Genomic DNA, 27979 nt, shown 5'->3' on the forward strand with positions numbered 1-27979 from the left:
ACTGCCGTAAAGTAGGTCACTTCCGAAATTGCAAATGAGTCAGAATGAAGTAGAATGCATTTCCTAGTTTTGGGTGTCGGCGAGCGTAATGATCTGTCAAAATACATCTGACTGAAGCATGACTTCTAAGACATTATCTGAAGAGTTCCCCATACACTGGCTTGTATGGCACAATGATTATGAAAACCTTGATCGCGAGTTAGCAAAGAAAACGGTTAGTAATTAGGACTGGGCCTACATGGCGTGTGAAAAAATTATCCTGATGAACAGCGTTCACTGTTGTTGTCTAAGATTATGTTCACTTTCTCATAATGGTTAGATTCAGTGTACATGCCTAGTAATCATCCTTCAAACGGAGAGTATATGTGTTAATTTATTATTTTGCACTTTTACCTCTCGGAGGTTCTCTTTTGTGTGCCAATAGATGTTGGTTAATTTGGGTCTGAAAACAATGAATTTGTCTCAGCATGTGTCAATAACGAATGATTAAAAAACATATTCACTTGTAATATTTCTACGACACCACACTAATGGTTATTTGATGCTTCCCCTCCACTGAACATCAATAATTATGTTCAGAATCCTCAGATGTTGAAACTCCTTGAATGAGGTACAGGCATGTTTCTACTTTGGTGCATACAAATAGTTTTTGGTTTATCGTTGTTTTTAATAACAAACATTATGCGTCAATGCTTATTTACAATTCAAAACATTGACTTGTTTATTGCTAATGTAAATTAGAGTAAATTATTTTTGTTTTGCAGCATGATAAGGAGTTGTTGGACCCTAGGGGTAGAGCTCCTCTCCAACTAGCAGTGACCCTTGGGCACATTGAAAGTGCTCGTGTTTTGCTGAGACATGGAGCTGATGCCAATTCTGAAAATCTTAAATACTGGTCAGGTAAGTATTTGAAAACAGAACAGTGATATATGAATTCATATATACATTTTAGCAGTACTGGACTGACTTTCTTTGAACATTCTTATTAAGCAGAGATTATAGTTTGTAGTGAAAATGTTTATAGTGGTGCTGCAAAGGTATCAGTCTAAGTAAACTTATCCTCAGTACTTTTCGTTACACTCCACTACTGAGTCTAACAAAACCTTATGGGAGGTCGCGTCAGGTAACCTTTGAGATTGACCAATCAGAACACAGCTTACCAAAGTGCACATTCGCATATAGCTTCTGAACTTTTTATATCGAAAAAAAATCTCTTTATTCTCTTTATTTATGCTATTTAGCGTACGCTCGCTTCTGGGTGATGCACACAGCGTACATACAACCATGACAATGGAGAGTAAACAGTCGCTGAAAATAGTGTTTTTGGCAATATTCAAGGATGTTATCTTGCGGAAATATTAGCTAATGGTAACCATGTCAACAGAAACCCCAATGCATATATACTGCGGGTCAAATAACTGTGTTATTTGCAGATTTTTGTTTGTGGAGAGATCTGTGTCAATGACCTGAATATTTAGAAAGTCCCTCCGATCCCTAAATAGTAGCTGTTCTCTGATTGGTTAAATCTATTTAACCGTCTTGCGTTTGATTGGACGGCTATTTGTCACTCAAAGGCTACCTGACGCGACCTTCTACTAGGTTTTGTTAGACTCAGTGGTCGAGTGTAACGAAATACACTGAGACTAAGTTTACTTAGACTGGCAAAGGTATTTTACTATTTGCTGTAGGCAAGGTTTGTCAGAAATTGTGTCAGTATTTTCAGAAGAGTCTTATTTAACAGAAACTGTTCAATTTTTTTTAAGATAAGAAAATGTTAAAAAATAAGAAACATTTTTAAATAATGCTGAAACTACTTGATCTCTAAACAAGAAAAGTTCCTTGGGTTGAAATCTGTATTCTAAATAGTAAAGCTTTGATGCAACTGTAAAAGTAAACATAATTCAAACACAGTTATCATTAATTGACATATGAATATGCACTACTGCTTATTAAAAAGCAAATGAACAGAAATTAAGCACACAATTGAAAATCAAAAGTGCAATATTTTGTTTGTGTTTTGGGGTCTTAATTTTTTCATTACTACCCTTGAAATGAAGCAGCCAGGGCAGGTGGGCACAGTGATTGAAATAACTTTTCAACTCAACCTGACAGCCAGGCTGGTGACCCATAAATGTTGCCTGCCCATCTTGAAAGTTGCCTGCCCACCTTTTTAAATTACATACAAAAACACCTCCATTTTGTAACAAGTACAAATGAGTAAGTAAAACTCTCTTTGATTGGTTCTTATTGAACCAAGTGACAACAGATATCCAATCATAGCGTAGCTTACTAAGCCAGCCAGTTTTAGTGTCCTATTGCTATCTTCACTGGCTGAAGAGTTGTCCATGTATAATTATGGAATATACTCGTCGCTTTCATTCATCTTTCTTAAATCAAAATATGACATGACGATTAAAATGGAATGATCATCCTTAGAGCGAACTGAAAGTAGGTCAACCTTAAAAATGAGCTTGTGGAGAGAATTTCCAGGCAGCCCGACTCAAAATTTACAGGCCATGGGCAATCGGGCAGGCCGTTATTTCGATCACTGGGTGGCCATCCATTTAAGTGTAGCAAAGACTTTCATTGGCTGGTTCATATCCCTATATTCTCAGGACCTTTTTGTTGGTATAGAAATACATGTTCATTTTTATTTATTTATGTTTTTGCATTTGCATTCGATCCAATCAACAAATACTGAGATGATGAACCACTATGTGGCTGGACACTGTCATTTGTCCAAGTACAAAACAGGACTTGAAACTGACATCCTGAGATTGCACTGGTTTCCATCCAATCCAGTCATTCGAAAAAAGTAGATCCAGTTTGTTTGCAATCAGCAGGCATTGTAACATATTTATCATCAGTGCAAATATCACACCCGCCTGTCTATGTAATTACAAAATGAGACGACCCGTGAAGCTCCAGGGTAGAATAGGTCTTCAGCAACCCATGCTTGCCACAGTAGGTGACTGTGCTTTTCGTAAGAGGCGACTAACGGGATCGGGTGGTCAGGCTCGCTGACTTGGTTGACACATGTCATCGGTTCCCAGTTGCGCAGATTGATGCTCATGGTGTTGATCACTGAATTGTCTGGTCCAGATTATTTACAGACCGCCGCCATATAGCTGGAATATTGCTGAATGTGGCGTAAAACTAAACTCACTCACTCACTCACATAATGAGACAGACAACTCAGACGCACAAGCCATAAATCAATATGTTTTGTTTATGGTGCATGGAGTGATAGTTGTTACTTTCAAATTTGCTTGTAGTCAGTGATTGAAGTTGTGTATTGCGTATTATCATTAGCAGACAGGCTGGCGGACACAGAGGTGTCAATAAAACAGACACTGAGTTTTGTCTGTGACAAAAGGTGCTTATCACAGTAAACCTGATGCTTCAGTTTCCATAGACATGATTTAAACATTTAAGTTGTCAAGCTGAGCATTTTTCAACAATGAAATAAGTATACCTTATGCTACACTTTCTTGAAAACTATGTTTACAAATATGGAGATCCAAGATAAAATTCCTTTTGTTTATTTGTTGAAGACGAGTGTTGACCTTCCTTTGCGCAAATACCAGGAAGTGAAATTGTAAGTTATGATAACACGATGGATAATGTACGACAAAAAAAAATGTTATGGATGTCAACTTCTTTATTGTTTTCACAATGTTTCTGGCCTAGTGGATCATTCTCAAACATTAATAAAGGAAAAAGAGAGTTTTCGGTTGAAAAAGGACAGATAATTTACTAAAGGCTACGAAACTACTGTTGCCTGAACCTGTGATCTGAAGGACTGAACGGTCACAACCTGTGTCATCTGTTGTCTTAGCCTATGTGTATGTGAACAACAATTATCTGTTTAACAATTGTCTAAACCATTGTTGTCTGAACTACTTCTGTCTAAACCTGTATTATCTGAACTTGTTTTGTCTAAACTTATGTTGTACAATAACCGGCGCTAGGCTTCCAAGCTGGCGATTATTTCAAACGCTGATTCCACTGTACATATCTTATCATGATTATCGTCTGTCATTACAAAAATAGCAGAAAAGTAGAAGTAGGTCATTATTCAAACCATGCTTTGACAGGTTACAAGACTACCATGACTCCACAAAGCATGACATGTTGTATTATATGTCTTATATACACTTGAACAAGTTCTATGACTCTCTTCCAGTATCCTAAAAGTAGTATCACCTGCTGCTAAAGTAAACCTGTCTCACTCACATCTGAAAGTGTCACAGCCTGTGTCATCTGTTGTCTTATCCTGTGTGTATGTGAACAACAATTATCTGTTTAACAATTGTCTCAACCAGTGTTGTTTGAACTACTTCTGTCTAAACCTGTATTATCTGAACTAGTTTTGTCTAAACCGATGTTGTCTGAACTACTTCTGTCTAAACCTGTGTTTTCTGAACTACCGTTTTCTAAACCTTTGTCATCTGAACTGTTGTTGTCTGAACACTGTTGTCTTAACCTGTGTTGTCTGAACTGATGTATTGTAAACTACTGTTGTCTAGTCCTGCATTGTCTGAACCTGTGTTGTCTGAACTGCTGTTGCTTAAACTGCTGTTGTCTGAACTATCTAAACCTAAACCTGTTCTCTGAACTACTGTGATCTCAGCCTGTACTGTCTAGTATACTGTTGTTTAGTTCTGTTTTGTCTGAACTACTGTTGTTTAAACTACTGGTGTGTAAACCTGTGTTGTGTGAAGTGCTGTCATCTGAACTGCTGTTATTTAAAACCTACACTGTCTGAACTGCTGTTGTCTGAACTGCTGTTGTGTGTTTTAGTTCTCCATGAGTCAGTGAGCACAGGCGACCCTGAACTGGTTCAGATGATTCTCCAACACAGAGACTACCAAAGGTACACAAAGAGAACTGTTGGTGTTCCCGAGCTGCTGCAGAAACTCAAGGAGGTGAGTTCCTGGGGCATCCAATCAGCAATAGTTCCAATTGGTCACCAGATGTGGACTGGGTTTCCAGAAGAGCTGTTTAGAATTGCAGGCCATTATTTATGCAGAGGATGTTGACCACTGGTTTGCATAAACATACTGATGTTTTGTAATTATACTGCTGAGAATTTCCTAGGCAAAGCTGTTTGGTGATACAAAGAACTAATTCTGTTTCCAAATAACCATACCTGGGTTGGAATAGTTCTTGAGCATGCTCAGATGACTAACGGGATCGGATGTTAAGGTTTGCAGACTTGGGACACAGATGTCATTGTATCCCAATTGCGTAAATTGACGCTCATGCTGTTGATTACTGAATTGTCTGGACCAGACTCGATTAATTACAGACCACCGGCATGGTGCTGAAACATTGCCAAGTGTGGCATGAAACACCCAACACACAAGCAAAACAAATCACAATAACCAGAATGTAAAGAAATATGCTTCAGTTGTACCTGATAGTCCCACACTAATCACTTTACTTATGCTTTCACAATGAATATATATGCTGATGCTAGCACATGGAAACTAATAAGAGTTAATGTGCTGGACCACACCCAGATGTTGTGTCTGTGAAAATCCTCTTATCATGTCACCATGATTCAAGTTACAGTGTCAGTTCCTGGAGAGAGACTAGAAATCAATAAACCTACCAGCTGACAGACACAGAAACTAATCCCTTGATAGGTTTAGGAAATGTTTGACCTTTAACCATGTTCAGACAGTATTATAAATGTTGCCATATTTTGTGAAGAATTTATCATGAATCTGCTTTATATGATATGAACTATAATTGACTATTGATTGATTTATTTGTCTGTAATTTGAGAATTGCTAGTAATTTTATCCATTTATGAATTCATTTTTCACACTTTCCTGTTTTGTTTTATATATAAGCTGACTTTTTATATTTGTTTTTTTTTCATTATTTTTGTGTTTGAAATGTGTGATTTTTCACCATGCTCCATTGAAATTGTTGAAGATATGTATACACTTATGCTGTATACATGGGTCTTCATAGATCAGAATTTGTAATGTTTTTTAGGAGTGTTTTAGAAATAAAGGTTTTCCGAAATAATGTAAGATGTATGGAAAAGATATTGCTGTTTCACATAAGTTTCACTTGGTAGATTCAAATAATGCTTTGTAACAAAATATAAAAAAAAGTGAATTATCACCTAAACATTTATCATATTTTGAAAAACAATCAACCAAAATATTTTAAAATTCGCAAAAAAAAGCACGTAATAAAACTATACACATACATTTGTATTCTGAAACTGAGCATTAGTAATCAGTAATCAAGTGTGAGTGAGTGAGTATGGTTTTGCATCGCTTTTGGCAATACTCCAGCAATATCATGGCAGGGGACACCAGAAATGGGTTTCACATATTGTACCCATTGTAAAAAATACAGTGTATTGTTATTCATCGAAATAGGAGCAGTCTGTGCCCAAAACTCTTGAAACAATTTCTTTGACATTTATATATGGAATTGGCTACATTGTTTATTTGGATAATGATTGGGTTTTTTATTTTCAAATTGCTGTAAGTCAGGTGATCACAGTAGTCAGGTGATCATTAAGTCTGCAAGAATTCTCCAAAACCTCAATTTGATTTGATTTTCAGTATTTCTGGAATTGGGATAGAGAACTTTGACAGTAGATCATCTTCAGGAGTATTACCCATGTTCTTAATTTAGAATGGGCCGTTACCATTGTATCAATAGTAAACTTCTAAATTTTAATGGACCATTTGTTATTCTAATGTGCAAAATGGTCCATGGCCCCTGCCTTTCACAATCCCAGTATTGGACCCTCACTTCGATTCTTCATAAAAGTAAAAACATCACATTTCATTTTTTACTCTCAGAGTCAGCTTTTTTAGGGTGAAATCCATCGTCAGCTTGGCGATATCTACTGACAACAATTCTCATTGGATAATTACCCCAGCATCACCTTATTTCAGCACTCAAATGCACGATTTGGAGTCAAAATTATGTTCTGGCAATGTGTAAATAATTTAAACAGGTATTCAAATATTGAATTGAAATAGTGATGATGGTTATAGAAAGTCGAAACTTGGGTGTCAGAATTGTTTTCCATTGAATCAAACCAAATCATTGCAGCCCTAGTGACCATGATCCATCAGTGTCATGGTGTGGGAGGAAAATTAAGGTACAGGTTGTGGTACTGAAAGTGATACCGGGGCATCTGAACACCTTGATGTTGTTCAGTCTTTTCCAGCCTTATTCAACACATATTAAACTTAATGATTTGCCTACCTGGGTCCTGCTTCACGAACGTCACAGCACTATGACATTCGTAAGCCTATGATAAACTATAGGGTTACAACAGTATTACAAACGAGTTGTGGATGGAGACCCAGGAGTGTAGTCATTACTGGGACCAAACTGGTATCATTGTAAGGTGCACCTCCAAGCATGTGGTTAAATATGTTCTCTCATTAATAGTTGCTATCCATATTTTCCAGTCGCCCGACTTCTACGTTGAAATGAAATGGGAGTTTGCCAGTTGGGGTAAGTGACATCTCAGTTCTTATAGACATCTCTGTTGATCACTGAATTGTCTGGTCCAGAATCTTTTTAGATCACAAGCATGTTTATGTGTGATTATTTACTTACTGCTCGTGCAGCTTAAAACAACAAACACTCTTTATGATAATCATTTTTGTCACACAATACCTGTCATATTTAGCTTCCCATTGAGAGGCAGAACATGTCTCGATAGTCAACCAATAGTTTGTCTGATGTGGTTATCTACAGACCACAGAGTGGTGTTTCTTTATCAATGCCAGGATCCAGTATTATTTATGTTTATGTCAAAGGTTTCTTGAGGTTATGGTGCTTCATCAACGTGCAACAAGTTTTATATCTGTGATTGCATTTTATTATTAAAGTACAGATTCTAGTACTTTTGTTGGATTGAGTTCCACCAAGGCTTCGAACCCACAGCCACAGGGATTCAACCCAACAAAAGTGTTACAATCTGTACTTAACTGAGAAAGTGTCATCCCAGATATAACATGTTACATTTGACTTGTTTTGGCACTGTGTGTTTCATTCATCAACATGTTTGTGAGAAATTTAGGAACATGGTCACTTTGGGCCTCCCACATTACTGCCCAAACAGGCAGAAGCTAATGTCTTATTATCTCTTCTCCAAGAAGCTATACATGTTCTCTCCTAAATTAAGGCAACTAGAATTTTATTTTATTTTTTTTTTTCTGAGTTACATTTTAACCCTGTTGATATGTTGGTTTGCTTGTTCCAGTTCCTCTGATCTCTCGCATGTGCCCAAGTGACACATACCGAGTGTGGAAAAGTGGTAAGTCACAGTCATAATACTTGTTTGTTTTAACCAGAACAAGGCCGCCTCTGTTTTGTAGTCATTAGAGCGTCTGCCCGGAGAAGGGAGTCATACCAAAATATCGTACGTGTTGGTCCCTGCCTAGTGCTCGGTAGTAATGGATACAACAAGGACTGGTCGCCTCAGAGTCAGTATGTCTGTGTGGGTATTCAGACTTAACTGCAGCATGGTATCTGAATGAGCTAAAACCAGCTAAGTCGGTGCTTGTACAAGCAGCAACACTGATGCACACTTAAACTTTAAACTCCATATCTAAATGACAGTAACAATCAAAAGCATTCTGAAGCAAGACATTATAATCTGTGTTCAGTTCATCTTTATGACCACATGACTTTAAGCATATGTATCATAATGACACACTTTCTGTAACTGACAGGCAGCTCTTGACAGGAATCCATCATCAAATAAATCTAATTTTTTAACTTACCTTACCATAGGTCTTATGCATATTACCTCAAGCTTCGCTAGTAGAGATCAGACAGACGTTGATTCGCCATTCCCTGAATGGCTACCTCGTGTAATCTACGGATGTAGTCACGGAAGTGACATGATCTCCCTACTCGCGGGAACGTGAGCTATCCCAAAATTCACTTTTACTTCTAGCGTTCGTCTGATCAGACGTGTTTGTTTCGCTCGGAGTTTTCCTATTGTGTTGAATAAAGTTGTTGTTCAACAGGTAGGTGTGTGTTGTTTCCCTAGGTGTGTGGTTAGTTAAATTGAATTTAACTTCACTTACCTTGCTACCTCGTGTTGTAAATGTTTCCTTTTTTCTCACTTCGATGTGGGTTTTCCTGCGTCGTTTGTGAGGTGTCATGGCGGACTTGGAGGTTCTTTATTCCGTCAGGGATACTTCCTCCATCTGTTCTGCTATTTTGTATGGTATTTCCTCCCGGTTTTTGCCTTTTTTCATGTGTTCTTTGTCCCACGTGACATGTTTCGCAGGTAGCCATGTTGGTTGCTAGCCGTCGCTGTCGCGAGCTTACAGGCGTACCCACTTTAAATTGGGGGTGCGCTCTGGCTGCACTTTTTCTGTAGGGGTGTTTTTCGTTTCAACCTCTAGCGTTATTGTTTTTTTCACGCTTCGGGTATGTTTTTATCTGTTGCAGTTAACTGTGTATGACTCGGCAGTTTTGTACTATCTGCAAGGGGCAGAAGTCAGCCAAGGATCCCCACCCCTGGTATCCGGATTGTGCATCACAGACCTGTTCCCTTGACAGCCGCTGTCAGCATTGTACAAGTCTTTCAGTGGCGGACTTCAAGACCTTTTTAGCTGTCCGTAGGAAGAGGTTTACTCAGCGGAAGAGGAGAATGTCTTCCCCAGCTTCTTCATTAGGTTCCTTACAGGACGACCCGGAGCTGCCTACCTTTACAGGGCCAACACCGACGTCTGGTTTGGAGCACTCATCTACGACGCCGGTTCGATTGTCTCCGGAGCCACTTCGCTCGGACGCGTTAACTTATCCCGTCCGGACGCCTTGGTGCACCCAGAAGTTCAGAGGCTTTTACGGTCTCTCCTGACGCCCAGCACTTCTACTAGAGAGCCAGCGCCGACCTCAGCTGCTGTGCCAGCGCCGATGTCAGCGCCTACCTTGATTCCCGAACTTGTTTCAACGTCAACGCCTATACCTATGCCAGCACCGACGCCTACGCCAGCGCCTACGCCCACGTCAGCGTCCACAGCCTTGATGGGGACGCCCTCACTGGTTCCAATACCAGCGCCTATACCTACGCCAGCGCTTGTTCAGACACCGGCTCCTGTGCCTCCGCCAGCGCCTTACCGGATCCCCAGGACTTCTCACACGTTATCTAGAGAAGAGGTACTACAACGTCAGCTAGACGAGGAGCGCGCTCGGCGCTTAGAAGCGGAACGCTCGCGACGCAGATCGCGGTCCAGATCTCCGAGAAGTCGGCGCTCCCGTTCTCCTCACCGTAGTCGGCGCCGGCGCTCATGCTCACGCTCTCCTAGACGATCCATGGAGGATTCTTATTCCAACAGGAGCAGACGGCGCTTCCGTTCGCGATCCAGATCTCCTCGGCGCTCTTCCAGAACTCGGCGTTCACGTTCACCAGAGGCCCCGCGAGTTTCACTGAAGGATTCCTCTACTCAGACGCCATCTACCTCTTTCACCCAGCGGCGGGATTCGACTTCAGTCTCTTGGGAAGATTTGGAGGAGCAACACTTCTGCCCTGACTATGAAGAAGAGGCAGGTGTAGGCAAGGATGATGGCACCTATCTACCACTATCGGCAGTGTTTGAGTGGATTGCTGACAGGCTACCTGACTGTCCTTCTCCGTCAGTCGATCCTAATAACCCGGCGTCCATCCGTTTGTCCCCGGAACTACTCATTCCACCTCATCCTATGGTGGCGGATGCAGTGTCTCTGCTGGATGAGGATTTTGCTAAGCTGTCTCTGAACCCTACGATCAAGATCCATACAAGATCCATAGCCTAGACTTCACAGATAATGGTGTGGCTCAGGACGACTCACTCAAGCGCTTGTCAAGTTCTTCACTCTCAGCTTATAAAGTGCAGGACTCCAAATTAGCAGCCATTGACACGGAACTCAAGCGCATGCTTAAACCTATTTCGGCGTTAGCCTCAGCTACTTCAGCGGCTGCAGCAGACCTATCAGAGGACAACGCCTCCAGGGTGGATCATCTCACAACGATCTTCCAGTGGCAGGGCAAAGTTCTTCATGACTTACTCGGTCACTTACGTGCGGCATTGGCTATGACTACTTCGGTTCGCCGCTCCGGCTTCCTGGATGCATGTAATTGGCAAGAGGAATTTAAGCGCCAGTTGCTTCGGGCTCCCTTCACTTCCAAGTTTCTGTTCGCCGTCAAGATTCCGGAGGTTTACAAGTCGCACGCGGAATTAACGAACACTGAAGTCGCGCTGTCTACCTTTGAGGCGCTTGGTTCTGCCTTTCGTGGCAGAGCCAGAGGAAGTGAAAAGAAGCGCTATGTTCCCAGGAGGGAATCCATCGGCTCCTCCTTTGGGAGGGGACGTGGCCGCACTAAGGACAATGACGCTCAGCGGAAGCCCCAGGAGCGCAGCCGGGACACCCCCTCGAGGCAAGCGCCCCTACTCTGGTCGCTGAAGCCGTGGATGTCTACGACTGGGACCTCCCACCCCCAGTCGTACCTGTCCATCCGACTCCAGTAGGTGGGAGACTAGGGATCTTCTGGATCTTCCTAGAGGATCCGTTTGTAAGCAAGATTCTGAAGTCCGGCTACAAACTGCCATTGGTCGAGACTCCACCGCTGACATCTACTCCCCAGTTGCGGATATATCCTCAACACCAACTAGCTGTCCTAGAGTCCAATATCGACGTCCTGTTATCCAAGAGAGCCATAGAGACAGTGCTGGAACCCCACCGGTCCCCGGGGTTCTACTCACCCATCATCCTGGTGCCAAAGAAAGATTCCGACAAGATGCGCATGATTCACAACATGGCGGTCTTCAACAGACAGTATCTGGCCAACCCTCCTCATTTCCGGATGACGTCCCTAGAGCAGATTCGAGCCAAATTGTCTCCCGGGGCTTGGCTAGCCAGTCTGGACCTACAGGACGCGTATCTACATGTTCCCATACATCCGCGTCACAGGAAGTACCCGAGGTTCATCTTCAACGGAATACATTACCAGTGGAGGGTGCTTCCGTTTGGAATTTCTACGGCCCTGTGGCTTTTCACACGCATCATGCTTCCGGTTACCAGGTTTCTACATCTAAGGGGAGTGGACTTCAATCCATACATAGACGACTGCCTTCTCAACCACGGCAGTCCTCTACTGCTACGCAAACAGTTGGACTTCTCCACCCGCCTGCTGCATCAACTGGGTTGGATGGTCAACACCAACAAGTCACATCTGGAACCAACTCAAGAACTGACCTTCATCGGGGGATTATTTTTAACGAAGGACAATCTTGTCAGGGTCCCTCCAGATCGGTGGCTGAAGATTCTGGCGTTTGCGGATCGAGGTCTCTCTCAACCCATGACCCTCAGAGAGTGGCAGTCTCTGTTGGGTCTTTTGACATCAGTGCAGGATCTTACTCTCAGAGGACGCCTTATGCTACGGCGTCTGTTTGGAAGACTCCAGTCACGACCACGAGTTGTTCGTGGATGCGTCCCTGCAAGGGTGGGGCGCCCATCTGGCCGGCCGAACGACCTCAGGGCTGTGGTCCGACGCCAAAAGGTCGTGGCACATCAACAACCTTGAATTGCAAGCCGTCATTCTAGCAGTTCGCCACTGGCTACCGATTTTGTCCAACACCAAGCTCCTGGGGGCGTCGGACAACTCCACAGTCGTCTGGGTTATCCGGAATCAGGGCACGACCAGGTCCAAGCAACTCCTAGACCAGATGTTCGTGTTAGCAGGTCTGCTAGACAGCAACGGGATCACAGTCAGGGTTCGGCACATACCCGGCTGCAAGAACATTCTGGCAGATGCGCTGTCGTGTCCAGGCAGACCTTCACCGACGGAATGGATGCTTCATCCAGATGTGTTTCGTCAGATTTGCCTTCTCCACGGGAGACCTCTGGTGGACCTCTTCGCCACCAGCTTCAACCATCAGCTACCAACTTACGTGTCTCCCGTACCGGATCCACAGGCATTGGGCAGTCGACGCTCTATCTCTGTCGTGGGAGGGTCTAGACGCGTACGCTTTTCCACCACCCGTTCTTCTCCCAGAAGTGATTGGCAAGATCAAGCAGACACAGAACCTGAGACTGCTTTTGGTCGCGCCCTGGTGGCCAGCCAGACCGTGGTTCCCCGATCTGTGACGCCTTGTCAGCGGAGATCCGGTTCAGCTCCCAGATTGGCCACACCTTCTTCGTCATCCGCACAGCCAACAACTCCATCCAGATCCGCTGAGATTCCATCTGCACGGCTGGACCATCTTCAGAAGGCATTAAGGGCGAAAGGCTATTCCTCGCGTGTGGCGAATGCCATAGCCCGAGCTCATCGAACATCCACCAGATCCCTCTATGGTGACAAGTGGCGCTCATTTGAAAGCTTTTGTGCTCAGAGATCACAGGATCCCATGACAGCTTCCCTACAGTTCGTGGCGAATTTTTTTATGTTTCTACGTAATTCCAAGCATCTCAAAGGGAGTACGTTGGGTACCTACTTGTCAGCGTTGAACTCCGTCTTGGCGGTCAAGACGGATCGTCAGATTGCTAAAGTTCCAGAACTGGTTGCCCTGCTGAAGGCGTTCAAGCTGGAGGACCAGAAGGTCAAGTTCTGCCCTCCAGCTTGGGATCTGAATGTCGTTTTACAACACCTGAGAGGCCCCCCATATGAGCCCCTAGAGGACGCTTCTTTTGAGCTGTTGTCCAGGAAGACGGTCTTCTTACTTGCCCTAGCTACGGCAGCTAGTGAGATTCATGCCCTGGATGTCACACAAGTGCGTTTTGAACAAGCCAGGCATGGCCGAGTCCACTTGGGTTTGCTGTGGGACTTCATTGCCAAGAATCAGCTTCCCGGTCAACCGGATAGACGGTTCTCCATCCCGCCTTTATCGACCATCCTCGGACAACATGATACGGAGGAGGAATTCCTGTGTCCTGTCAGGGCCCTTCGATGTTACATCCAGAGGTCTGCCTTGAAGAGACGTTACCGGAAAAGACTGTTTATCCCTTTTTCTTCATCCTGCAAGGGGGAAGTAATTAGGAACACTATTGCTTAGTGGCTGCGGACTACTATCCTGGCAGCGTACGATGCCAAGAGTCTTCCCCATCCGACGGCAAACAACCCCCATGAAATTAGAGCTCTGGCGTCCACTATGGCCCTCCACAGGAACTGTACGGTGCCACAGATTATGGAGGGTTGTTTTTGGAAGTCGGCCACTGTGTTTGCCTCACACTACCTTAGGGACTTGGCGGTCGAGGACATGGAGGGGCTTCAGTCTTTTGGCCCATTGGTGGTTGCACAGCAACTCACCCGGCCTTCCGCCCATTAGGTAATTATGCTGTTCTTACCATTGGTCTTAAGATTAACCTCACCCCCTGGGTGCGTCGGTTTCTTTTTGGAGTTCCCATGGGTTATCCTTTGTCCTATTTCCAGGTTTGCCCTGTGACGTTGGCATTGGTCTCCCGGGTCTCCTGTGCATGTGCTTTGTCTGCTGAAGAGGTGAAGGTCCTCCGGAGTCCACACCACCGTCCTCTCTGTCGAAGCCATATGCATAAGCCCTATGGTAAGGTAAGTTAAAAAATTTATTAAAATCTAAATATTTTAGATATTTAAATACTTACCTTACCATAGGGCGGTGACTCCCTCCCAACGCTGGATGCTCCTCCCCACTTTGGACTCTTTGGACCTTTCTCTCCTGCTGCCAGTAAAAGTGAATTTTGGGATGGCTCGCGTTCCCGCGAGTAGGGAGATCACGTCACTTCCGTGACTACATCCGTAGATTACACGAGGTAGCCATTCAGGGAATGGCGAATCAACGTCTGTCTGATCTCTACTAGCGAAGCTTGAGTTAATATGCATAAGACCTATGGTAAGGTAAGTATTTAAATATCTAAAATATTTAGATTTTAATCATTTTGCAAATGTGTGTTGAATCCAGTGTGTGTTTCAGGTTCTAATGTCCGAATTGACACCACACTGTTGGGCTTCGACAACATGAACTGGCAGCGGGGCAGCAGAAGCTACATATTCAAGGGGGGAGGTACGTAACACCAGGGGACAGAACAGGCAGTGATGTAGGCATGACCTAAAAAATACAGTATTTAAAAGTGTTTGTCCAAGTGGTTTGGTTTTTTTAAACAAAAAAAAGTCCTATCTAGGTGATAGAAACAGTTTAAGAAATGCCAATAATATTGTTTTGTTTTTTTTAACAGAAGTAGCATTTAGGTGAATGTGTTAAAGAACTGCCACAGTCATCAAGTGATTTGCAGATTGCACATTTCTTTTCAGCTTAGTATTTCTTCAGGTGATTATTTCGCATGTTTTGTTGTTTGAGAATTTCATGCAATGACTATAAACATTGCCAGTGTTTATTAATTACAGGTGACAGAGCGACTGTGATGGAGATAGATCACGATCAGCGTGAGGTGTACAGCGAGACGATGAGGATCTCTCCGTCCATGCCTGACTCCTCTATCATGAGACCCTCAGAGGCTGCCATTGCTGCCAGACTCACTTCCCCCATAGTCACCACCTACATTGATACTGATAAAATCTCATTTGAGAGGTCAGCATCTTTCATATATATATTTTAACTTTAGATCAGTTACCTCCCCTATAGTCACCACCTACATACTGGTAAACACATATAAGATGATCCACGACCTGACAAATGACCCCAATTTGCATACTTTGGAACGCCCCACAGAACGATCTACTTGAAACAAGAGGGAGACAGGTTGTCTGATAAATATTGAGAAGTTCATTTTCTCTGTGCATTTCACGCATGAATTGTTATAGCTCACTCGATTGGGGAACAGGTACAATCCCAACGAATTGCATCAACACAATATACTGAGCAAATATGTTTAGGACCACCGATCCATTTCACGAAGCAAATGACATTTTCCTGGGTTTTTTTTAACAAAATTGTTGACTATCTAAAATGCTTGTCAATGCCCCAATCATCTATTTGTCTTCATCTTAACTAAAGGTTAGCGTGGAATATCAGTATCTTATGCCTGAAATTGCAGTCTTATCATTCAAAGGAATATGCGGTGTTGATTTCTTGTCACGGTTAGCATGTATTGCACGTGCATAATCGTTAAGCTACCTGTAGCAGCCAAGTGTACTCACCCAATTCGTTGTACTGCCACTCTTGTCACAAATGCGTTTAGTTTGCAGGATCATCTAATATGTGTCTAGCAGTAGTGATTATATCTCATTTGAGAGGTCAGTATCTTTCATATACAAAGTATGGGTGCTAGTATAGTTGACTTCAACCTGAAGTATGGTCTGTTAGCATCCATATTATAAAGCATATCAAAGTGTCTTTCGGACAGATTTGCCTGCCCTTGTGCTACCGACAAAGAAACTGATAAAATGTCTTTTGAGAGGTCAGAACATTTTCATGTACTGAGCCCACCGGAAACACAGAGTTACCTCCCCTGTAGTCACCTCCCAGATAAATACCAGCAGAATCCCATGTCAAAGGTTGGAACATCTGCTCAAGAGGATTATTACCGACCAGCAGAGTATACTGTGCACTGACACAATGTCTAATTTTTCAGAGTCACGAACAAGAAGTCAATTTATATGATTCACCCTCTGTTGAAAATAGAAATCATGTCTTCTATCATACAAGTTCTTATAATCCTTAAGATAAGTTTGTCAAATTCTTATTGGTTAATAGCCAAAGCATACAAAACCAGGGTGTACGAACTGTACACTCCATCAAATCTGTCAAATGACACACTACACAGGTTGTACGAATGACCTTGACCTTAAATGAAATGTGTCTACCAAACAGCTGATCGCTTCAAAATTTTAGCGTTGGAAGAAACAGAGTAATAAAATTGTTGCCATAATTTCTTATTTGTTTGGGTCAATAAATCCGTCCAAAAAATACAATATTTCTGTATTTCACTTTTAACAAAACCTCAGATTCACTCATTTTTATCATCATCTAAGCGATCCCATGTTATCTCCCTTTATGACCTTTCAGGAAACATGGCAAAACATTTTGTGTCTCACTGTGCGGAAAGCTGAATGTTGTTGTTTAAAGATAAACTAAATGAAGAGATCTCAAGGGTAATAAATTCGTCACACAGTGTTTTGAAAGGATGTACACCACTGTAAGACCCTTGTAAATTCTGTATTTCCTTTGGCTAAGGAAATACGGAATTTACGAGTTTCACAGACCTGTACACCCTTCCAAAACACCGTGTAACTAGTAACATCAGGTATTTTGGTAATAGTTTCTTTTAGTTTGCCTTATCCTGACTCATGACCCGTGTAGGTCCCGAGGTAGAATAGGCCTTCAGCAACCCATGCTTGCCATAAAAGGCGACTCAGCTTGTCGTAAGAGGCGACTAACGGGGTCGGGTGGTCAGGCTCGCTGACTTGGTTGACACATGTCATCGGTTCCCAATTGTGCAGATCGATGCTCATGTTGTCGATCACTGGATTGTCTGTTCCAGACTCTATTATTTACAGACCGCCGCCATATAGCTGGGATATTGCTGAGTGCAGCGTAAAACTGAACTCACTCACTCACTCACTCACTATCCTGACTCATGCTTAATTGCTTAGCTCCTCCTCCCTGGTGAACGTAGTGGAACACCTGAAATCCCTTAAAGTTCCCTTCTAAAAGAAGCAGCCATAAAATACAGTGACCCACCGATAGCCTCCCTTTTCCCGCTAAATTGGTCAGCTGACCAAAGATGCTTGAGACTTAGTCTCGGTTAATGAAATTGTGTTTGCAGTGTAGATTACGGCTGTCAGCAGTTGACCTGTACTTAGTTTGTCCAGCGTGTAAGCCTGTATGTTCTTTCACTATTCACTTTGCAGAAATTTATCTGTTTCATAATTTACTTTATAAATTCGTTCTGTTCACAGGCTTGCGAGGGACAGGCAACATTGGCTTTCATTAGCTAAGTCTAAGTTTGGTGATTTAGCTTCGGGTAACCGTTTATCATTAACTGCTGAAATTCATTCCAGTGACCAGTCAGACGTGTCTCCGGGGCTATGCCTTGGGTCCAGCTTGTCGTCCCCTAGAGCAGGGAAGTGAACTTCATTGGAGACAGGGCAGATAAGTGGTCGCAGGATCAACATACTTGGACGAAGAAGTCCTTTGGCGACGAGATGGTCCCTCTACAGGAGCAACATATCTACGATTAGCCGCCGTTGATTCTACACTATGAGCAGTAGGTCAACTGGCGTAGACAACTTTCATCGTCACCTAGATCAGCCCCAACTGCATCGTCACAGCCTCTGTCATCGCAGCAGACAACTCTACGAGTCAGCCGTCACTACACCCAACACAGCCGTTTGACGCAGACGCCTTCATGCAACATGAGCTTGAAAAAGTGTCGTTTTGAAGAACAAAGACTACAATCTTCAACTATTTCGACTGCTGCTCCGTGTGAACACTCAACTAGGTCTGCTTGTCAACGCAGAAGATCTTCATCAGTCGCCCCAGCTCGTCGTCAGCACTCGCCTTCCCTGCTGACCTGGACTCACATAAGAAGACAAATACTACCGATTGTCATCTCTGGAGGTAGCCCTCTTCTCAGATTCTGAAGTCACATTGTGGATGTCGAATGGGTTGGGCTTAGTCTCACCATCCAAGGACCCCAAAGAAGCCAACACTTACAGGATGAAGAACGAAGACATTTCCGCCGATAGCTCCGATATCTACCATTATCTAAGTTGCATTCAAGTCAGCAACCAAGTTTCAACAACAACATATGCCATCTTTCAACGCTTGTTGCTTCCCTCTTCACCATATGGAGCCCCTCATCAGAGCACCAGATGTAGACGAGGCATACAAGATCATCAGCAGTGCCCGCAACAGATCCTACAAGATAGACAACAAGCGGCTCACTCAGCTGGAGGTCTCTTGTCCGCCTCATCATTGAGTGAGAACTTTACAAGGCCCTTATATTAAGCCTTACAATATTTGATGGGAAGATTGAAATGGTAGCAAGGGCGGTCGCCCAAGACTCCAGAGAAGTCATGAAGATCAAGTCCATCGACACCATGACAATGGTGCTCAAGCAGACAAGTCAGCACTACACTAACAAGTTCTTCAGAGTCCAGAGAGTGAGAGATGAGAAGTTTATTACCAGAGGGTCCAGGGATGGAAGATGAGGTAGACATTGAAGGTCAGGTTCGGAAAGACTGGAGTCTTCCACCCCCAGCTGTCACATACAACTGTCTCAAGTGGGTGGACATCTTCAACTCTACTGGAAGAATTGGGGAATTCTCAATACGTCTACGAATACGTCACGAAGATTCTTCAAGACGACTACAAAATACCAAAGCAAACTACACAAGAGATGACGGTATTATCTTCGGTGGAAAAATTCTGACACATCTACCTGGCAGCAGGAGTTTTTTTGCGCACTTTTACTCATCTAGACAGGTGCTCGTCAAAAAGCATGGTTACAGACAAGCCTGAATGTTAGCAAGGCTATCACTGTCTGACCAAGATTTCACAATGATCAATTGACTGCTAGACCGGTGATGTCACATCTACAATCTGATTGGTCCCCAGAGACAATGCCCTGCGCAGAAAATGGTGTTACTGTTCCAGTGTCAGGAAGTCGTCTACATTCGCTTACAGACTGATGGAAAGATGTGGATTACACACTAGATTAGCAGTTTAGAGTGTCATTTGAGTCTTCAGGTGGCATAAACGTCGTCTACCAGCAGATTCAACGTTGCCTATCAGGAGGCTTGCAGGAATGAATGACAGGTTCTGATCGGACAGGCTGACAGCTATAGATAGACTTCCTTCGAATGTCAACTCGTTTGTAATGAACAGTGTTGATGATCTGAAGATGAAGAATGACACATATTCACAGCATACAAGCTCATCATGAGAGAAATCAACTCAGTCTACAGTTGGACTTCACTATCAGGCTACTAACTCAGCTTGGATGACTTGTCAATCTAAATTCCTCAGGATTTGATTCATCACTGCAGTGAAATACCTTGCTGTCCCAGAGGATTGGTGGGTTAGAGTTCAAGCTGATGTTAGAATAAGTTCTACCCTCTCCGTTACCACTATGACATTGACAATGTCTACTTGGTCTGCTCACATCATCTCAGGATATGACCAGACGAAGATGCCTACAACTATGTCTATGACAGCGGTTCCTGAGTCATGGTTTCATGTCCTGACCACTTTATGAAGCTGGATATCTTGAGACCACACCCGTTATGGTGGACTCGCCAGTTGAATGTCTCTATGTAGACACGTCTCTCCAAGGGTGGGGTGCCCATCTTAACAACAAGGTTGCAGCAGGAATCTGGAAGAAGGAAGATCGAGCTCTTCACATCAACCAGTTGGAGATGAAAGCGATGACTCATGCCATCCATCACTGGTCGATGACACTGAAGAGACAAGCTACTTATGATCGACACAGACAACTCAACAGTGGCTTTCTACATAAACAAACAAGGGTCAACGAGATCTCCATCTCTAGTGCACCTACAGAAGTATCCTGCAACACTATCTCAGTGTGGATCAGAGCTGTTATATTGAGAGCCTACAAAGCAGCAGGAATAGCACCTCGCTATCCACTAAAATGGAGGGCTGCTTTTGGAAGTCAAACTCAGTATTTGCCAACCATTACCTATGAGACATAGCCAGAGAGAACATCACTGGCATTCATCAGTTTGGGCCTCTCGACGTTGCGCAGCCATGAAAGGCCATGTGCACGTCTCGAGCAGACTAACATGAGTGATTATGACCCTATAGTCATAATGAAGATACTTGTACATGAAGAAGGGTCGCAACTAGTCTTGATTAGAATATCTTGACATTTAGTTGCATCAGACAGAGCATTCGGGTATTCCTCTACCTTCGCCAGGGAGGAGGAGCTATGCAGTTAAGCATGAGTCAGGAAAAGTAGAAAATATATATTTTATTCAGAAAATTACATTATTCAAATACCAAATATGGAACATGAGAAATTGTTGGACTTTGTCCTGTTATATATTATGGGTGCCCCCCTGATACATGGACAACCAGCAATAGATGTTTTTTAGTGTTTCAATATCGTATCAAGATTATGTTGTCTTATTTTATGAAATAATTTTGCATTCGGTTAAGTCCTGTCTCATTTCTTCAGAAACAAGGCTGGTATATGGGGCTGGCGCAATGACAAGATCGAGAATGTTAATGGTTATGAGTGCAAAGTAAGTGCAGGAGTCATATCAAATTATATACTGGACAAAATAATGTAGGGATGTTGATATTTTTATGATTGAAATTTCATCAGATTGTCAATGAATAAGTAAATTGTTATTCATAATTTCAAAATTTACATATACCCCTAACTAATTTTGTCCAGTATATTTGTGTCATGTCTTCAGATTGAGAAATTGTATTTTTAGTTATCCATTTAAGGTTAACATATGAAAATGGTATACATAGAGTAATAGTAGCATCAGGCACCTGGGATTATTCCAATAATAGATATTTGTGTTTTAGTTTTCCAAGGAAAAGTTGAAACATCTGTTAAAGCTATGAATTCAGTCTTCACAATATACTTATGTTTCTGTCTTGATGATGATGATGATGATGATGATGATAAAAGAATGAAATAAATACAAACATCAGTGTCTCTACATGGTAATGAGTTATAGAGTTAAATATGGAATCTGTATGGAAACTCCACATTTGTCACTATCAGACACCACTGAAGTATGTGTATTACTGACATACTTTCTTCCAGGTGTTCAGTGCAAGCAATGTAGAACTGGTCACTAAAACACGTACAGAGCACCTCACGCAACAAGACAAGGAGAAATCAAAACGCAACAATAAAACGCCCTTGGAGTCCTTTCTTGGAGTAGCAGAGGAGCACACCAAAACCCAGGCCGCAACAAATGGGGTAAATGTAATGCCCAGTGCCAGTTTGGCAACTTTATCTATTTTTTTAGGGCGGTTATTGTTTGACTCTCCAGAACACTAGAAGCTGTTCCATGATTACAATGGTGTATGTGGTGTTTAGCATTCTTAGGAGAAACAGAAGGCTCACAGTATAAAATATAATGGGGACACATAAAACCTCATAAAACCTTATGGGATACTGCAGCAAAGTGTTTATCTTACTAAAATTATGTGGGTTGGATAAAATAACTTGTATAGTGTTCTGGATGTCTCCTAGTCTGAATTAGAGTATTTAACTCTTTCTTAGAAGCGGAATTTTGATGGGTATGGTATTGAGAACATCTTGCAGATTCTCACACTTTCCTTGAAAATGTAGAAATATTTTTTTATATTATATTTTGCTCACCTGATCTGAGTGTCATGTGAGGTTTTGTCATGGTACCATCGGCTGTGGCATCAGTGCAGCATTTAGAACCTCAGTTCATATAGTCATCTTGAAGCTGGGTCGTATTTGGTCTGTAAATAATCAAGTTTGGGCCAGAGATCCAGTGATCAACAGCATGAATACAGTGACATATGTTAACCAGGACAGGAAGCATGACTACCTGATCCCATTAATCAGCTTTTACGACAAGCGTGTGTTGCTGAAGACTAATTCTAACCTGGATCTTTGTTGTTTTTTTGAACACTACTAATGAAGAGGCCACAACATTGCATTTTTTAACAGTCAGCACCTGAACAGATGCCCATGAGCTTTACATGATACAAGCGTACATATCATCCTTTCCTTCTGTTCCACAGATATCATCAGTGTCTTATAATCCCTGTTCCATCACACCAGAGGAATATTTCAATAAAATGATTGACCTTGAGGAACGTGACATCGGTCGCCCAATTGAACAGGCAACAAAGACCCAGAAGTTCAAGGCCACCTTGTGGTTGTGCGAGACATTCCCTCTATCCCTACAGGAACAAGTGGTGCCCATTATAGATCTGATGGCAGCTAGCAATGCCCACTTTAAGAAGCTTCGAGACTTCATCACTCTGCAGATACCGGCTGGCTTCCCAGCAAAGATTGGTAAGACATGATGTGAATCACCATGTACATCACATTAAAGGTCAGATAGGGTAGTCTGGAGGTTAGCAGTTTCGCTTGACAGGTTACAGACTTTGCTTTCATGTAGTTGTGGGTAAGGGAAAATGGGAGCAACTCTAGGGTTTCCTGCTCAAAAGTACCAGTAATGCTGTTTAGTCATATGATAGGGTGGGTGGGCTGTGGCAGCTCTCACATAATAACATTGTCTTCAGTAAGCAAAATTTGTTCATAAGGAAATATCCTAAATTAAGAAAGACATCACCATTTTTGAAAGAATTTGTTGTGAAGGAGGCTGTTTCAGTTTCATTTCAGTTTATTTGGAAGCTCCAGAAGCATGTGGTAAAAGCAAAGATGTTGGCTGTCTAATATTAGTACACTTCACCACTGTTTATCATTATGTATTATTTCAGAGATCACAATGTGTGAAGCCCATTTCTGTTCTTCACCAAGATGGTATTGCCATAATATTGCTAAAAGCAGCATAAAACTATATTCACTCACTATTTCAGAGATTCCACTGTTCCATGTCCTCAATGCCAGAATAACATTTGGCAACATCTTTGCAATGGAGTCATCGGTGGAAGGTGTTTCCTGTATCCAAGAGGAGGAAAGCACATGTGTTGTAGACGATAGCTGTTTTAACCCACCGCCAGGGTATGGTCGTCTAGGTGAGCACATGTACACTGGTGACTCGTTCACTGATTATTGTAGGGACAATAGGGCCTGTAAGTAGGTCACAGCTTTTCACAAGACCTTAGTACTTGTGACAAACAATGTTCATACCTATCAAAAGTTCTCATGGTTGTCTTTTGACAGAAAGAACCCAATAATCATTGCAGGAATAAAGAATTTCTGATCTAACCAACCCCAAGTTAGCCAAGTATTACGACTGTCAACAGCTGTGACAGCCTTGCATGCTTGTACACTTGGAGCTGAGAACCAGCATAGTACTGGAAATAGCACCTTGCAAGACTTGCAGGCCCTATTAATCATCTTGGGATACACCACATTGGAAACGGCCTTCCATTCACCAAACATATTCATTGCTTGTAAGATTGTTTCAAAAAACATTGTTTCTGTCCCTGAATGGTTGTAAATGATGAGTAGTAATCAAGGTAACTCCTTGTGTAGGTGATGCCCACCATTCAAGACTGAGAGATGAAGATGATGAGCTCCTTCAGTTTGCAATACAACAGAGCTTGATGGAGGCAGGCACAGAGAATGATCAGGTATGCTGAGACACTGCCTGCCCTTTAGACAGTGGTCTGTAGACATATCAAGGGAACAGCTAGTCCATTAGACCATGGTCTTTCGGTGTGTCAGGGGCACCGCTAGTCCTCTAGACCATGGTCTTTAGGTGTGTCGGGCACTGCTGGTCCTCTAGTCTGTGTTCTGTAGGTGTGTCAGGAGCACTGCTAGTTCTTAAAACCATGGTCTGTAGATGTATCAGGGGCACCGCTAGTCCTCTAGACCATGGTCTTTAGGTGTATCAGGGACACTGAGTCCTCTAGATCATGGTCTATAGATGTGTCAGGAGCACTGCTACTTTTTCAGACCATGGTCTGTAGGTGTATCAGGGGCACTGCTAGTCCTTTACACCGTGGTCTGTAGGTGTATCAGTGCAGTATTTTCAACCTCAGTTCTCATAGTCATCTTGAAGCTGGGTCGTATTTGGTCTGTAAATAATCAAGTTTGGGCCAGAGATCCAGTGATCAACAGCATGAATACAGTGACATATGTTAACCAGGACAGGAAGCGTGACTACCTGATCCCATTAATCAGCTTTTACGACAAGCATGTGTTGCTGAAGACTAATTCTAACCTGGATCTTTGTTGTGTTTTTGAACACTACTAATGAAGAGGCCACAACATTGTATGTTTTAACAGTCAGCACCTGAACAGATGCCCATGAGCTTTACATGATACAAGCGTACTGTAGATGTATCAGGGGCACTGCTAGTCCTCTAGATCATGGTCTGTAGATGTGTCAGGAGCACTGCTACTTCTTCAGACTATGGTGTGTAGGTGTATCAGGGACACTTCGAGTTCTTTAGACCATGGTCTTTTGATGTATCTGGGGATTGCTAGTTCTTTAGACCATGGTCTGTAGATGTATCGGGGCACTTGTAGTCCTTTGGACCATGGTCTGTACATGTATCAAGGGCACTGCTAGTCACTTAGGCCATGGTCTGTAGATGTATCAAGGACACTTACCTAGCCTCATGTAAGAATGTCGAGTTTTGTTTGGTCCATGTGACTCTGATAAAATACCATGTACATCCATCACGATCCGCAAGCGGGAGTATATAAGTCGTGTACTCTCGCTACGAAAGTCATGTCACCCCACTCCGCCACGGTGACGACACAAAGTGAGAAAAGCGTACATCGACAAGCCTTTAGTAACGTGCGGTGCATTGAGGTCAAAGGATCGATGCGTGTTGTTTTGTTTTGATTTAGTGAAAACATTCACCTAGATAAATGCGTCATCACATCGTGTCGAGGGAAATATGGGGTTTTATCAGTCCCTCGTAAGGTTGTCCTACAGATGTATTGGTGGGAGAAGGGGGTCGTCCTACAGCATACTGAATACCTACCAGCTGTATTGTTTAGTGTCACGTCACCCTAACCATAACCTAACTCTAAACCTAACTCTAAACCTAACCCTAACCCTAACCCTAACCAAAAGTAAACATGCTTGCTTTCAAAGATGGCGGAAGGTATCCATTATTCTGCAGTCTTACCAGCAGGGGCACTGATCATTGTATGGGGATGTATCTAGGGCACTTCTAGTCCTTTAGACCGTGGTCTGTTGATGTATCACAGACACTGCTAGTCCTTTAGATCATTGCATGTAGATGTATCTAGGGCACTGCTAGTCCTTTAGGCCATGGTCTGTAGATGTATCACGGACATTGCTAGTCCTGTAGATCATGATATTTAGATGTATCAAGGGCACCGCTGGTTCTTTAGACCATGGTCTGTAGATGTATCAATGGCACTGCTAGTTCTTTAGATGCAACAGCACCTAGTGAGAAGTTATAAGTTTTCATGCAGTTGTTTGTCAGTGTGGAATGTAACTGCACATTTTTGTAAAATTTTGTTTAAAGTTATTGAAGTCTATATCTTCATATATACAAGTGCAATATTTGGACTAGCAAGTGTAAATTTCTGGTTGTGATATAGATACTTATTGTGGCTGAAAACCCCAATCTCAAATTATTGTCATTTAGGGGAGGAAGTACCCAAGTAGTTCATCCGCTGACACACACACCCTCAGTGAATTATTGACATAACCGAAGTACTAGTCATAATAGTGTTAAATTCAGCTTACTCACTGCCTCTACTCCAAGGTGACATTCTGGGAGGCCCTGAACAAGACAACTCCCCCAACAGGTCCAGCTCGGGAGGAGGAGGAACGCCTGTTACAGAGGTAAGCATTGCCTATAGTGATACACTCATTCATCCAGCTTGCACCGGTCCACAGGGTTCCATGGTAACGAAAGACATGATGTCCTACTGGTACGATGGCAACATAAAGTGTGATGTCCACTGGCACCATGGGAACATAAAGTATGATGCCCAGTGGCACCTTGGTAGCATAAAGCATGTGATGACCCCTGGCACCATGGTAAGATAAACCATGATGTCCTCTGGCACCATGGTAGCATAAAGCATGTGATGTCCCCTGGCACCATGGTAAGATAAACCATGATGTCCTCTGGCACCATGGTAGCATAAAGCATGTGATGTCCCCTGGCACCATGGTAAGATAAACCATGATGTCCTCTGGCACCTTGATAGCATAAAGCATGTGATGTCCCCTGGCACCATGGTAAGATAAACCAGGATGTCCAATGACACCATGGTTGCATAAATAATGTGATATCCTCTGGCAGCATGGGAACATAAACCATGATGTCCTCTGGCACCATGGTAGCATAAAGTATGTGATGTCCCCTGGCACCATGGTAAGATAAACCATGATGTCCTCTGGCACCATGGTAGCATAAAGCATGATGTCCAGTGGCACCATGCTAGAATAAGTGAAAGTAATGATACCCATTTTCCCTCTGCAGAGCAATAGCGGAGAGCTTGAGACAGAATTCTGGGCTTGAACCCAGTGGCCCTGTGGAAATTAGTCAGCCTCGTTCTTCGCTGAATGATGAAGACGTGCAGCTGCGTCTAGCCCTGGAATTGTCACAGAAGGAATCGGAGGAGTCGGTCAGACGTCGAAAAGAAGAAGAAGAGCAGTTAGAAGCAATCTTAAAATTATCCCTTACCGATAAATGATGGGTGTTAGATCCACACTTTTATCTAGTCCAACCTCTTAGCAGAATAAAGGGGACAGCTTCATAGACAAATGAGCTTATCAGAGCAGTTTCTGGAATAGTTGTTGCCAGTTATGGTGCCCAAATTTGTGTGAATTGAGTTAAAAATTTATGACTTGTTCATGGCTTTTCATGATTTGTCCACTGATTTTGAATGCTGTGTTTTAGAGATATAGGAGAATTCCCAATTACAATTTGAACAGATCTTCTTCCACGGAAGTGTATGTATGGAAATTTGACATAAGCATGAATGAGTCTGCACGTTTTATTTTGTACGATTTTCGTTACATCTGATACACAGAGTTTGTAATATTAAGTGTCTTTATGCAGAGTTTGATATTGCCAACCCTAAGCCATGGCTAATATCTATAGTCAATAACTGGATGTTGTTTGTGGACAATTTGAGCTTGACAAACGATAAATAATCCTTAAATCAATTAGATTACTTTCTGTTACTTGAGTTGAAACATCCAAGATAAATGAACAATTGTTTGAGATCAGCATTGGAGGTGATGAGAGTGGATTGATTTAAAGCTAGTCTTGGTGGCTAAACTGTCAAAGGAGACAACCAGTGGCATAGTCAGGCTGAGCACAGTGTCTGTGAGAGGTACTGGCTGTTCTCTCAGTTTGTTTCAAGATGTAATAAAGGACTAATGCAAGATACAATA

At 42.7% G+C, this 27979-nt stretch overlaps 1 protein-coding gene across 2 annotated transcripts; it reads left to right on the forward strand.

Annotated features, from left to right (window-relative positions):
* Positions 1 to 15: 15 nt before the first annotated feature.
* LOC137296878 (ankyrin repeat domain-containing protein 13D-like) lies at positions 16 to 27979 on the forward strand. Of its 2 annotated transcripts, none has more exons than XM_067828772.1 (14): positions 16 to 214; positions 765 to 900; positions 4804 to 4928; positions 7458 to 7503; positions 8258 to 8311; positions 14937 to 15026; positions 15368 to 15551; positions 21124 to 21190; positions 21730 to 21888; positions 22689 to 22965; positions 23493 to 23651; positions 24115 to 24212; positions 26334 to 26413; positions 27060 to 27357. In XM_067828772.1, the coding sequence occupies exons 1-14, from the start codon at positions 119 to 121 to the stop codon at positions 27271 to 27273; spliced, it is 1785 nt and encodes a 594-aa protein (XP_067684873.1). In that variant the 5' UTR covers positions 16 to 118; the 3' UTR covers positions 27274 to 27357. The 2 variants fall into 2 exon arrangements, with proteins under 2 accessions (XP_067684873.1, XP_067684865.1); XM_067828764.1 differs by having other exon boundaries at positions 19 to 214; positions 21730 to 21894; positions 27060 to 27979.

Source organism: Haliotis asinina, chromosome 1, assembly GCF_037392515.1.
Source record: "Haliotis asinina isolate JCU_RB_2024 chromosome 1, JCU_Hal_asi_v2, whole genome shotgun sequence".
NCBI classification, from domain to species: domain Eukaryota; kingdom Metazoa; phylum Mollusca; class Gastropoda; order Lepetellida; family Haliotidae; genus Haliotis; species Haliotis asinina.

What these genes read in the sequence shown, in the direction of transcription:
- LOC137296878 (XM_067828764.1), top strand. Translation starts at nt 119, where the DNA reads ATGACTTCTAAGACATTATCTGAAGAGTTCCCCATACACTGGCTTGTA. An exon ending in ATACCGAGTGTGGAAAAGTG is followed by an intron (nt 8,312 to 14,936) that starts GTAAGTCACAGT and finishes TGTGTGTTTCAG; the next exon opens with GTTCTAATGTCCGAATTGAC. An exon ending in CCGCAACAAATGGGGTAAAT is followed by an intron (nt 21,895 to 22,688) that starts GTAATGCCCAGT and finishes TCTGTTCCACAG; the next exon opens with ATATCATCAGTGTCTTATAA.